The following is a 13,953-nucleotide window of genomic DNA, read 5'->3' as shown; positions in this document are numbered from 1 at the left end:
TGGGCAGAAGCTGCGATTACACACATGTAACCCTTTCAGATAATTCACAGTCATGCAGGTCTGCTGTTTGGTGGGGAAGGCAGAGCTTCCTTTCTGTATCCCAAGCACCTGACTTGTTCAGCTGCTTATTTTCTAACCCAGTGGTATGTGCTCCGTCTCAGCAGCTAGAACGTGGTGATACTGTGCAATGCCCATTTGTACACATAAATCATGAATCTAGTGTTTCACATCTGTCTTATTACTTGTCCATTTTATCCTGCATTTCTCCCAAGGAGTTCAGAACAGCATATCTATCTGTCTGTCTGTCAGGATGACTCAGTCAGGATGACTCAGGATGACCTGAGTCAGGATGACTCAGCCCAAACCCACCTTCCTGAGTAGATATAAATTACCTGCCAACATCTTCTCCACACTGTGACACTGAGAGATCTCTGTCTTTTGGTGCTACACCTCTGAAGATGCCAGTCACAGCTGCTGGCGAAACGTCAGGAACTTCAATGCCAAGACCACGGCTGCACAGTCCAGAAAATCCACAACAACCATCATTCTCTGGCCGTGAAAGCCTTCGACAATACGTCTGTCTGTCCCATCATTTTATCCTCATAACAACCTTGTGAGGTAGGTTAGGCTAAGAAAGATTGGCAGGTCCACCAGGCCCACTGCAATCCTAAACAGAGTTACCCCTGTCTAAATCCATGTATCTACAGGGGTGTAACTCTCATAGTATTGCACTGTCAGTGAACATCAAGCTGAGTAGGTTGATGGGGGTGACAAGCTTTATCTAACTCGAAATTTTTAACACAGTCCGAAACAATTTTAATAGATGTAAAATAATGTTTGTAGTCTCAAGCTTGTATAATAATCTGGGCTTGCTGAACTCAATCTTACAAAGCTTGAATCAGTTTATCTAAGAAAATCAGAATATGGATTTACTTGTGTAGATAGCATGGCTTTCTGTTTTACGTACTCTGTGGTATCCTTTTAAGCACATTTCCAATTACATAATCAAACTTGAGGCTAGACGCTTTATTGTGTGGTCTTAAACTAATCATGGAGAGTCTGGTTGAAGCACAGGCCTGCACAATTTGTGATCCACCAAATAAACACAATTTCCACCCACCATGTACCTCTCTTAATTAATCTCCTGTTTTTTACAAGTTTTATAGAATTGCAAAGCCAGGAAGATATGGGGGGGGGATGAATTTGACTTGGTAGATCACTACTTGTGCAGGCATGACCTGGCTTCAGTGAAGGGGTTTCAGGCATGGAAAGCAATGAGAGATGGAGAGCAGGAACATTAGGGAAGCAACCATTGGCAACATTATGATGTCACTTCCAGAGAAAACCCAAGAGGGAATCAGTATTTCTAGGAATTGCAGTAACTCTGTGGTAAAACCATAGAGTTTCCAGTAATTCCTAGTGAGGACTGACTTCATTATATCAGGCCAACAGCCCTTTTTTTGCTTTTTCTCCTGCCACCACTCATAGCAGCAGCAGGAAATGGGTTCTGAGGGCTTAGCAGCCCTACTTCAGAACCATGGCTCAATGCATTTTATTTTTACTAGAACCCAGTGTTAGCCTGCCAGTTTCCCTCATTTCCTATGTACCACAGTTGTGCTGCAACACAAACCATTGCTAGGAGCCACTATACTGTATTGGTCAGACAAAGGTCTGGGAGATCCAGGTTTGAATCCCCATTCTGCCATGAAAGCTTGTTGAGTGGTGATCATGGGCCAGTCGCCCTCTCTGTGCCTCACCTACTTCACAAGGTTGTAAGTACAAAATGAAGGAGGAGAAAACAAATGTCTTGACTGCTTTGGGTCCCCATTGGAGAGAAAAGCAGCATATAACTATCTAAAAATGCATGCATGCTTGCTTACAATCATACTTTGTCCTCTGCAGAGGAAATAGCAAGGTCCTCTTCCATTGCACAATAGCCTGTAACTCTTCTCAACCTTTATGTACTGCAGACTCCTCTCTGGGATGTGGTGACCATTACAAAGAGCTCGAGCAAATGTTGCAATTCAGTAGTATCCCTACGGCAAATCACTCTCTCCCAACAGCCATTAGAAACAAGAAGGAAGATTATAGAGGTGTCAATGTGATGGCCCTTGTGTTATCTTTGGTATTCTATGAAAGACTGGCTATTTGTCCACACTATGTTCATTTATAACTAGAATAACCATGACACTATATGCACATATACAGAATGCGTTTATGTATACATCTTTGGCATTTCTAACTCTAACCCAACTGACAACTGTCAGTTCCCCATTCAGAACCTTCATTGTGACATTTGTTTTTGTTATTTTCATTTGTAGTCTGCCTTTTTCTCTGGGATCCAAGGTGGATTACAAGTATGATTTTTTAAAAAATATTTGTTTGTTTTTTATTAGTTTTTAGTTCCAGCTTATTCTGATAGCACAGTTAATCAAAAATCTTACTTTTTAAAAAAACATACATACTTTTCAGTCAATCAGTAAGCAGATTACAAAACATAGCATCAGGCAAGCAGTGAGTAGATTACAAGATATGATAATGTTAGAATATAACAGCAAAGACTCCTAGTAAGATAAATAATGCAGTTCGGGTGGGATTGTAGAATGCAGGGGTGGGGGGGCTAGAACAATGCATGTAAACATTCGTTTAAGGCAGCAAGACTTTATCCCTAACAAAATTCACCTCCTGGGATGTACTGTTAAACCACAGCTTTGCTAATTCTACAGGAATGTCCACCTGAACGATTCCGTTTTGCACATTTTGTGAAATGACTGACAGTAGGGGCTTTCCTAAGAGCCTCTGGTAGACTCTATCACCATGTAGGAGTGTGAATGTTGCCTGTTTTGGGGGTGGTGCCTTCTGAAGGCTTTGGTCAGATATGCTGAGCTGTCACAATGGAACCTAGCAGAATATACTATCATCACAGCCCAGATTCATTTACATTCATGAAAATTTGCCACAGGGAGGCCAGTTTGGCCACCATTCCTGTGCCAGTGATAATTGTGTGTTACAGCTATCCAAATAAGTAAGATGCCTTCATGGGGAAGAAACCAGTTCTCCCAGAAGCCACTCCTTACACCTTGTGCACAGGGCCAGTTTGCAGTATAGAAGGCAGAGAAGATGTGGAGCCCGTGCAGTTCAACAGCACCATCTGGGCTCAGCTCTCCATCTTCAGTCCTCATTTGTTTGGACCTCATCATATGACATCTGGGACCAATAAGGTTCTGTAAAGCCCTAGTATGTAGATTGCCTCTTCAGTCTAGACCATTTGACAAGCTGTAAACAGACCAAGACCAGGGCCGATTCCAGACGGCCCTCTGCAATCCAAAACGTTGCGCGTTGTCGTGCGTCATCGTGCGGAAAACGCGAAATATCGCGTTTTCTCACGCGAGTTTTGCGTGACCTCGCGCAAAACTCGCGCGAGAAAACACGATATTTCGCGTTTTCCGCGCGATGACGCGCGACAACGCGCAACGTTTTGGATTGCAGAGGGCCGTCTGGAATCGGCCCAGGCTGAGCTTACACTTGCCTGCTTGCCCCTTCCTTCATATTGGACATTATCTACCAGTTACAACTCCTGTTCTCTCTGGCCGTTGGGCACTCATCTGACTCCTTGTAAATCCAGACCACCAATGCTTTTGACCTCACCTCTTTCCCCAGGTGTCTTGCATTCCCATTGTCTATTCCTACATTACATTCCCTGCAATATTCGTGAGTTTTCCTTGGGGTTGGGAGGATGGTCACAACTAGAGAGGGGCATGAACTGAAATACAAACTAAAGTTTGTCACAAACTAGGCCGGTTTTTGGTTCGTGAACCAGTTGTTCATCAGAGCTCATTTCTGACGAACCACGATGAAGCGCTATGATTTTCAGAGCGGTTCATATGGTTCATTTTTCGGTACATCACTGCAGACAGCCTGGCGCTGATCCATCTGTTACCTAGGCAAGACGGGGGGGATGAGCTTTCTGCAGACCTTCTACAGGCCCAGAAGTGACGAACCAATGAATCAAACAAACTGGTTCACGAACCGGGCAAGTTCATGGTAGTTCGTGGTTTGTGAAATGCAACAAACCACGAATCTCAACAAACTGACATTTTTCCAGTTTGTGCCCAACTCTAGTCACAACCACTGTAGCATAGTGGTAAAGTGATTGGGTTTTGAATCAGCACTCTGCTGGTTCGAATCCCAATTACTGCTGTGAGCTCGGCAGGTGGCCTTGGGTAAACCACTCCTTTCAGCCCCAGCTCCCCAGATGTATTATGGAGATAATAACAACCCTGAATTTGTTCACCACCCTGAGTAGGGCACTAGTCTGTCTAGCAGGGTGGTATATAAGAGCACTGTTATTATTATTACTGTTATTATTTCAAGACAGGAAGATGACACAGGGGAACAGGCTGAAGTTCCTTCCAAGCACACTGCAGCCAAGGTCCAAATCAGGCATGGCACATATGAGCATTGAGGAGAATGCACAACTCAACTCTGTTAGACCAGTTGAGGATCCCAGACTCAACCTGTGTACTTACCGATGTGTGAATTGGCAGAACTGAGCCATGGTACCCTGACAGGAAAAGGGGGCAGGAGTTTAATGAGAAGCCCACTTCCAGATGTTTCAGTGCAGTGGAGCTACTTGTTGCTTGTGCTTGTGCTCTTTTCTATTCTTTAATTCTCATGAGCATAATTTGTAGCCCCAACCCTGTGGGATCACATGTCCTGGAAGTGACTTTTGTATTGCTGTAGCTACACAGGAACAACCCCCATTTCCTAGCAAGTAAGTGGAGCTCAACAAAGGAGCTTAGAGGGCTGAATGCCTCAGCTCCCCTTATCCCATTGTAAAAGGCTTTCATTACTGTTTTAAATGTGAAGTTCAAACAAAAGCAATAACTTTTAAGGAAAATAGACTACAAGAGAATTAAATGCCCTTATCCCTTAGTTGATTTTGGCGATAGCAATTGTCAACCAGGGATTGTAAACTGGATAATATATGCTGCCTGATGCCATTAGCACCAGCCCATCTGACTATTAATAGGAACAGACTGCAGCGAAATCCGTGCTAACGCTTCAATTTGACAGTATTTGCGGTAGGATTTAAGGGAATGCAGAAGCATGAGGCATCATAAATGCCATTAAAATTAATATTTTCTTTATGGAGGAGAAGTGCAAATATGGAGATTTGTTATTATTAGGTTGGGGATATTCGGCAATCTGTGCCTGTAGCATCTGGCGTCTTAAATTTGGGGTGGTTTAGAGAATGGGTCAGTCTTAACCTACAAGAGTCATTTGAAATCAGCCCACAGCATGCATGTGGGTGTGTGGGTGTGTACACACATGCACACACATACATACTTACATACATACATGCAGTAACTTTAATCCCATGTGTACTTACATGCACACATGTGCATAAAAGAAACACTATCCTATTTTCAAATGCATATCTGATTACCTACTTGGATATGAGCTGTGGTTCTCTCTCCCCCTCTGGCTCAGTTCAGGCATAACATGAAACATGGTTTCTGGCAGGCTTCCCCGACTTTTTCGAGCCTGTGGGCACCTTTAGAATTCTGACACAGGACAAAATGGCTGCCACAGGAACAGGAACCAACCACAAAATGTCAGGGAATGCTATCATGCATAAGTCTTAATAGTAACTCTTCAACATTTCAAGCAGAAATGAGGTCTTTTCCACATGGGGCTTTTCATAGGTTTTGGCCCTATACTGCATTGATTTCTATCCAGATTTCTGCACACATGATCGAAATACCCCAATTCAGTCTCCAAACTGCTTCCCAGACTTTTTTTGCATTCTGCACAGATAAAGGCTGCAACTGCTGCAGAATCGATCATTCCCCAGCTTTCCTGCAGCTTTTCTCCCAGCACACATGCCTCAATGGTTTGTTTTTCCCCTAGCAAAGTCAATCCAAGGCTTTTTTGAAGTACAGGATGCTTTCTTTGGTGTAAGCCTAGCCCTGGCTCTGCCTTTTGCCCCCCCCCCCTTTATTCCCCTGCATTCTGATGGAACAGCAACCAATCTAGTTTTTTTCCTGATTTTTTTTTAATTAAATGGCAACATTGCAAAGTTGTCGGCATTACAAAATCGAAAGAAAAACAACCCATGTAAGTTTCCTCAGCAATCCACTGAGGAAACTGAGGAGTCCTCCAGGGATGGACTGAGGAAACTGAGGAGTCCTCAAAGCTCTTAAAAGGATCAGGGCATTTTTCTAGTGCAGGAATAAAAAACGACCACTTCAGTTCAATGTCCTCAAAGTGTAGAATTAAAGAATTGAAGCAGCATGGAGCCAGAACCCATGAATAAAGCAGATCCAATTCTCATGGGCAGAATATGCAGAAAGCTCGATATAAAGTTCACCATGCGGAAGAGGCCTGAGAGTACATTGTTTAAAATATTTTGTATTGCTAAGCCATAGCTTACCTTCAGTCACACAGTGAAGATCTGTGTGCTCTGGTGGCAGCTGCTGCCAAAGCAACTTAGATAAAATTAGCACAGCCAGTCAGACCTCCAATGGTCAACTGGAAGCTCTGCTGGCCAAAAGCCCAATGTGGCCCAGGCCACTTTCTCAAAACACTTGGCAGGTGGCAGGAAAGATATTGGCATGCACCATGGCACCAGTGGACACCACACAGAGGACACCTGGTTTATGGTTAGTTCATGTAACCAGCATTTATCTCACAAACATTTGAGCACATCACTCCTTTGCATGTTCAGTCAATGTGAAGAGAGATCATGAGAGCAGGTTTGAGCATGCTGGCGGTACCTCCTGCCTCTGCACCATCTCTGTCTTGTCAGCGTGGTGCCAACGCGTGATGTGTCCATGTGTATGTGCCCTCACTGTGACTGGCAATGCCAAACACTCTCAAGAGACTTTCTCAACGCACAGGCATCATGCTGGCAAGAGGGTAGGGCCAGAGCTCTGGTGTCCACTTTCCCCCTCTGCATATTGACTGAATTATTGTTCAGGGCAACAATAATTTAAATCCAGGTTTCATTGTACTTTCCTCCAGCCCTCCCACACATACCCAGTTGGTATCCAAACCTGTATGATGCTGAATCTGGATGCCAGGGAACAAGCCAGGATTAAACAAGGTCATCAAAATTCATTTTATTTATTTAGAATGTTTAGTGACGGCTTTCCACCCAGCTTAGGGTCCCCAAGGTGGCAAACAGTCCAAACCATAAAAACAGCTTTTAAAATATATATTATAAAACCAATTAAAAACAATTAAACAAAACACATGTAAAGAGTTAAAAGACATTAACAGAAGGGAGGGGCAGTGAAGGAATGGCAAACAAAACAGGTAAGTCTTCACCTACTGGTGGAACATATTCGTATGGATTCCAAAACCATGGCTAAGACTAACTGTTGTTAATAAGCCAACTTCAAACCATGGTTTTAGATCCTAGGTTGATATAGCCAAAATAGCCATAGTTGGTTAAGTGGCCTGCAGTTGGTCAGTTAAAGTGAGTTTAATTAACCCATGGTTTCATATGATGTCGGAATGGAGCCTCTTTCCCCCCTCCCCATTTTTACTCCCTCCATCATCTTTCCCCCTGCCTTTTACTAACAGAAACTAAAGCTTGAAAGCTGGTAATATTGCTGTGGCTGCCTAGCAACCCCCACAATGGCAACTGAGAGGGCATTCACTTCTTAAAGCTACAGGCGCTGCTTCTATTATTTTGGGTATTTTAACCCTCCCCCACCCCCAATGGTTTTGTTTTGATTTCAGATTTTTCTGCAAACCTGGGGGTTTTATGAGGTTTATAGCAAGATCTGTCTTGTCTGTTCATGGTCCCAATTTCCAGTCCAGACTTAAATAGCCACAAATTTGGCCATGTTGAGAACTGGATATATCGTTAATGTTAATCAGGGAAGGGGCAGGATATACATGATCAAAGAGAGGAAAGAAGAAGGGAGGGAAGGGTTTGCAAGCCTACAGTCCATTCCCAGTCCCTTTAAGCAAGATTTAAAGATTGATACCTCAGCTTCTGTATTGAGCGTATTAATAGTGGGAGGGAAAATTGATGGGGAAGCAAGAGGACAATGGAGTGACTGGATAAGTAGGTTTGGTATGGTTCACTCAGACTATTTTCAACTACGCCAGCTTCTCTGAGCAGGGAACTGAAAGGGCCAGGCCAGAAGCAAGCAGCCTTGTCATAGGCAACAGGGTCAGAAACAGGTAGGCCGAAGGTCAGGGCCAACCATCAGGACAAGCAGGACTAGATCCTTTCACAATGAACAAAGTAGGAGTGATAAACCGAATGCCGGGGCAAAGCTGATATACTCACAGTCCTACTCTGATTGGCTCTCCTAATCACACGCTTCTGCCAGGCTGCTCCATCATGCAGTTCCTAGAGTGGCCACTAGTAGGAGGATGCTGTGGCTCACTTCAGGTGCAGTTGGATTTGCTTGCCAGGGGTCCTGGGAGTAAAGAGCCGAGACGCCCTGACACCACAGAGGACTTTAGACAGTCGAAGGTAGATTCCAGTGCGATTACCCATACCTCCACTATGGTCGTTGTCTTGAGTCTGGAAATGAATTTACATGGAATTAAATATTTTGTGGCTTTTTGTGTCCTTGTCAGGTTCTATATAGGCAAGAAGGTCACAGCAACAGTGAAGTCATTGAAACGCAGAAAACCTCTGCAGTGGTGCTTCTCCCTGATGTAGGTGTTTATATCATAGAAGTCCGTGCAGTCAGTGAAGGAGGGGATGGAACGAGTTCCCAAATCAGGGTACCGTCCTTTTCAGGTAAGACCACTGCAACTATCCAAAGTTGGACCACATCTGTATTGCATTTCGAAAGTGCTACTGTTACAACCGCAGCATGACAAAAGACTAACGTTCAATTATGTATGAATACTTACTGATGAACCCTATAAGACATGTGCTTACAGTGCTTAAAACAGGGCCAGTTCTGAGATTTCATAGACCCTGAGCAACAGAATATAACCAGGGCCCTGCTCTGCTTTCTCCTCTAACCACACCCCTTCCATTTGGCCCCTCCCATTTGGCTCTACCTTTTCTTCTTTAACTACTTCCTTTTCCAATTCACTTTGCTTACTCTGGCATAGAGAAATCATGCAAAATCTTTCTTAGTTACCTTTTACTACTTTGTATAAAACTAGAGAAAAGAAAATATACCTTTCATGACAGACCTCTTCCACATATAGACAGACCTCATGCTATCCAGAAAATTGAATGTTCTGCAATGTCCATTCGTTTTATTTTATATCAAAATGTAGGCAATTAGAAATGTTTAAGGTTGAAAGTAATAGGTCATAAAGATATGTTTAATAAGATAAGCTAGCAAGTCTGACCTGAGCCAACACCTCTGCAAAATTTCTACAGCAGGGAGAAAAGAAGAGGTAAAGGCATTGATAGCACAGTGCTGGGGTGGAAGAGCTTTGCACACACCTTTGGTATTCTTATTCCCCCCAAACCATCATAATCAACCTTCAAGTTACTTTCTAATAGATGCCAGTACTCTGACTCTAGCTGTTCCAAGTAGTAAACAAGCTTGTCCCAGGCTTCTTTTGACTTGGCATGATTTTTGCAGAACCCAGTCCTGCAAGAACAGCCGTTATAAATCCCCCAAACCACCGATGCTTAGAATGACCTACTGCAATCAATACATTCCCATATGAGCTGCTGCAGCATAGTGGTTGTTGTGCTGCAAATCTGCACTATGCTAATTTGAGTCCCACTACTGCCATGAGCTCAGTGGGTGACCTTGGATAATCTACTCCTCTCAGCCCCAGCTCCCCAGCTATATTGTAGGGATAGTAAGAACGCTGACTTTGTTCACCACTCTGAGTAGGGCACTAATCTGTCTAGAAGAGTGGTATATAACCACAGTTGTTACTACTACTACTACTACTACTACTACTACTACTACTACTACTACTACTACTACTACTAGTAGTAGTAGTAGTAGTAGTAGTAGTAGTAGTAGTAGTAGTAGTAGTAGTAGTAGTAGTTAACAGCAGCAGGACTTTAATCTGGAGAACCAGGTTTGATTCCCCTCTCCTCCACTTGAAGCCAACTGGGTGACCTTGGGTCAGTCACAGCTCTTTTAGAGCTCTCTCAGCCCCACCCACCTAATATGTGATTGTTGTGGGGATAATAATAACACACTTTGTAAACTGCTCTGAGTGGGCATTAAGTTGTCCTGAAGGGCGATATATAAATCTAATATTATTATTATGTTATTATTACTACTATTATTATTTATACGCATACACCATATACATGCATACATATATGCATACACATCTTTTAAAATACCTAAGGGAACTTGTCTACCACTTAATATAGGACTAATTTACATAAACATAACTTGCATATACAATATGAAAACAATAATCAAGAGATATCAATTACAAATTCCATACTCATCAAATAAATTCATTGCTTTCAGGAAAGATGCCCAAAGAAGAGGTTTTCTATCAAAACAGGAAACAGAGCTGGAGAACAAGATCTGGGTCCAGTAGCACCTTAAAGACCAACTAGATTTTCTGGGTATGAGCTCATATCCTGGAAATCTAGTTGGTCATTAAGGTGCTACTGGACCTGAATCTTGTTCTTCTACTACAGACCAACACAGCTTTCCACCTGAAACTATAAAACTGGAGGGGATATCAAAGGTCATCTAGTCCAACCCCCTGCAGGAAATTTACAATCTGACCCCAAAGTAGCGATCGACATTACCATGAGCACATAAGAAAGGGCCATGAGAGCCAAGCACCAGTTCATCCCTTCCTGCCCTCCCTCTCATGATTTGCCTAAGTTCACATTGAGTAATAGAATCAGTATTGCTGACAGAAGATTCCTTAAGGCTCATAACAGATTATTTGAATATGAAATTCCAGATCTGTAACTGGCTTTCTCTCTTGGTAATTTTTAATACTAGTAAACAGATTCTTTTATGTTTATATGAACTAATGTGAGTTTATCATTATCGGCAATGCACTTTGAAAACTCCATATTATGTGGAGATTGTATCTCTGGGTTTGCTCATTGCAGTGGGCAATTCTAAGCATTAGTGAGACCAGTGGGACTGATCTGCTCATAGAACAATATAAATTCTCCATGTAAATATGGGATAATCCCATTAATACAGCTTCTTGCTATCCCAGCTTCCCCTTTGCATAGTGAAGACAAAAGAATGTGGCGGTGCTTTACAGGCAGGGCTCATTTTGAGGGAGAATGCGCAGGAACGCAGTTCTGGCAGTTCCCCAAAGAGGCCACATGACAGGTGGCCCCGCCCACCATTTGGGGCCATTTTTGGCCTGGATTGGGGCCGAAACAGCCCGGATCAGACCTCTGACAGGTGGTAGATCACTCTCGCACTCAGCAGCGGCCCGATCCTGACCATTTTGGGCCCCTTTTCGGCCATTTTCAGCCCCTTTTTGCCATTTTGGGCCCAATTTCGGCCCTGAATGGACAGGATTGAGTCCAAAACAGCCAGGATAGGTGATGTCAGGGGTGTGACATATGTAAATCAGTTATGCTAATGACACACTTCAGGTGATGTCAAGGGGTGTGGCATATGCTAATGAGTTATGCTAATGAGTCCCTCCCACTCTTTTTCTATGAAATGACCCCTGTTTACAGATAATAGTGGTGATTCTGGAATTCCACCATATTTGACACTGTGGCATAGGTTGCATCTGGTGTGTCTTTATCTCTCCCTTGTTTGGGATAATGCATTATCCATATATTGGAAGAGGGAGACAGCAGTCCATGGCTTCCATGTTCTGATGAGGTTAGAGCAGTAGATACATCCAATATGACTGCTTTTCCAAGGCAATGAACCCTAAGAATCACTGCGTTCATAGAGATTTTGAACGTGTTGCCTGTGGACACTATGGCCGCCAGCTAGATGTTTGCTAGTGACTATTTGTTTTTTCCCGCAGAGTATCCCATCCCTTAATTAGAGAGCCAATCTTGGTTTTCCTCCATATCATTGAAGTAAGAGGTGCTTCAGAAGATCTGAAGAAGTGTCTGCAGGGAATGCACGTTCAGTAATAACTACCTGTATCATAGAAAGATACTTTGATTGGAACCTCTCCGCATTTTTACGATTGACCCCTGCCCCTCATGGAAGCCATTTTGTGGTTAGCTATGCTTTCTAAAAAATGCAGTAATGCCTTTGCCTCAACTAGATAGGTGGGGGCATGGACTATGGCAGTGTATGACTGGGGTCAGCAACTTGTTTCTTTTCTGTTCACTTTTCTTTTGTTTTTCTCAGGTGGAAAAGTCACAAGTTCTCAATCAAGCCTACGAGCTTTCTCCACTTCCTCGACAACTGTAACATTTCTATTAGTACTGATGGTTCCATCAACATCATGGTGAAAACTGTGGACCTTTTTTCTTTCCTCTGTTTGATTGCTTTAGCCCACTAACACTGATGGAGAAAGCTCTGTGTCCACGGAAGATAAAAAAGGCAAAGAGCGAATGGTCAGAGGCATATGGAAATGCACATGGTACAGCAGGAGTCATTGAGGGAGGGGAAAAAATAAATGCTAAAATACTTCATCAGGTTTTTTCTCTTCAGTTTTTCTGAATGTCCTCTTTGGGGAACGAGATGTTTATTGCCCAACAGAAAATATGCAGATTGTATGAAACAAACTTTTGTAAGCAAATTAAATTTCTGTCAAATTTATTTTACTTTTCTAATATGTTTATATTAACTGACACCAGTCTTGTATCCTTAGTAGTTTAAACTGTGACGTCCAGTACGGTACATCTATTTTGTTTCGACTTGTTATGGATTTTATTTTGAGAACAACGTTTGATAAATACTTGGAGTCTAGTGGGTTTTCTCCCCCCTTTCCCCTCTTTTTATAAGGCTTGCTTCTTTTCCTCCCAAATTGACAGGGCATGGCAAAAGCTGTTATGTGGCCCTTTTTCTAAACTACTGTAGAAAATGTTGCCTTTCATAAAAAATTCCTAATGCCATGTCAAGTTAGCATAGTATGGTAATTTTCTATTGTTTTTCTGCTCTTTTTGTATTCTCCTGGTATATAATGAGACACTTTTTTTTTTTTTTTTGCATCGTGAGGTGAATTTGAAGCATTTGGACAGACAGCGGAACTCAGCCCTATTATTTTTCAATTGAACGTCGTCCACCTCAGCAGCTGAGGGAGAAAACGTTTATTTTTAATAGCTAGAATACAGCTGATTGAGAATGCAAATAGCCATGAAACTGTCATTGCACGCTTAATCACAGCCTGCTGTAATTGCTAACTGGACTTAAGAACTGGATTCAAGAAGAGAAAGCGGCTATCCTCAAACAGCTGTCAGTCTTCAGACCTTTATTTTTGTAACCCATTTTTGTACAGTTCCATACCATCTATATTCGGTGATTCGGTAGAAGAGAATTGAAAAGAGTATCCCAAGCAAGAGAGGGTAATATTGCTTGCATTGCTATCAGTGAAACATACACAGTTCCAATGGGGATATGTTGTCCCCAAGAACATTGGAATAGATGTTGTTGAACAGTGTTTCTAATCACCTAAAGCCAGTGGCCACCAACCTTTTCAGATCCAGGGTCTGCCTTTATCATCAGTCTACAACATCAGACCCACTTTTAATGAATTGGATCCAACCCAGCTTCTTTGCTCAAACTCACCCAATCATCTTCCTTACTACAGACACCATCCCATATGATTTTTGCCCATGCAGGTTCCATGATCTCTAGTAGTAGCCTTTTGGGGTGGACAAAAGGAGACACTGCCTCTCTTTTTCATCAGAGGAAAAGCTGGTTGGATTGAAACCAATATTTTTTATCTTATATATTATTCGGTGGTGGTGGTGGTAGTGGTGGAATGTGCTGTCAAGTCACAGCTGACATATGGCAACCCCTGTAGGATTTTCAAGGCAAGAGATGTTTGCCATTGGTTGCCTCTGCCTGATGAGTCTGACTCTTG

The 13,953-nt window shown here is 42.7% G+C and overlaps 1 protein-coding gene across 1 annotated transcript in view; it reads left to right on the top strand.

Moving 5' to 3' along the window:
• The window catches only part of CNTN5 (contactin 5), a 511,103-nt gene extending 498,727 nt beyond the window's left edge, over nt 1-12,376 (top strand). Inside the window, exons 22-23 of the mRNA XM_054973696.1 lie at nt 8,605-8,770; nt 12,273-12,376. Of these exons, the coding sequence (XP_054829671.1) occupies nt 8,605-8,770; nt 12,273-12,376 (270 nt within the window). The remainder of the gene's footprint in view (nt 1-8,604; nt 8,771-12,272) is intronic.
• The last annotated feature ends 1,577 nt before the right edge of the window (nt 12,377-13,953 follow it).

Source organism: Eublepharis macularius, chromosome 3, assembly GCF_028583425.1.
Source record: "Eublepharis macularius isolate TG4126 chromosome 3, MPM_Emac_v1.0, whole genome shotgun sequence".
Taxonomy (NCBI): Eukaryota; Metazoa; Chordata; class Lepidosauria; order Squamata; family Eublepharidae; genus Eublepharis; species Eublepharis macularius.
Note: the sequence above shows the minus strand (reverse complement) of the source record. Positions and strands in the feature narration are given on the sequence as shown.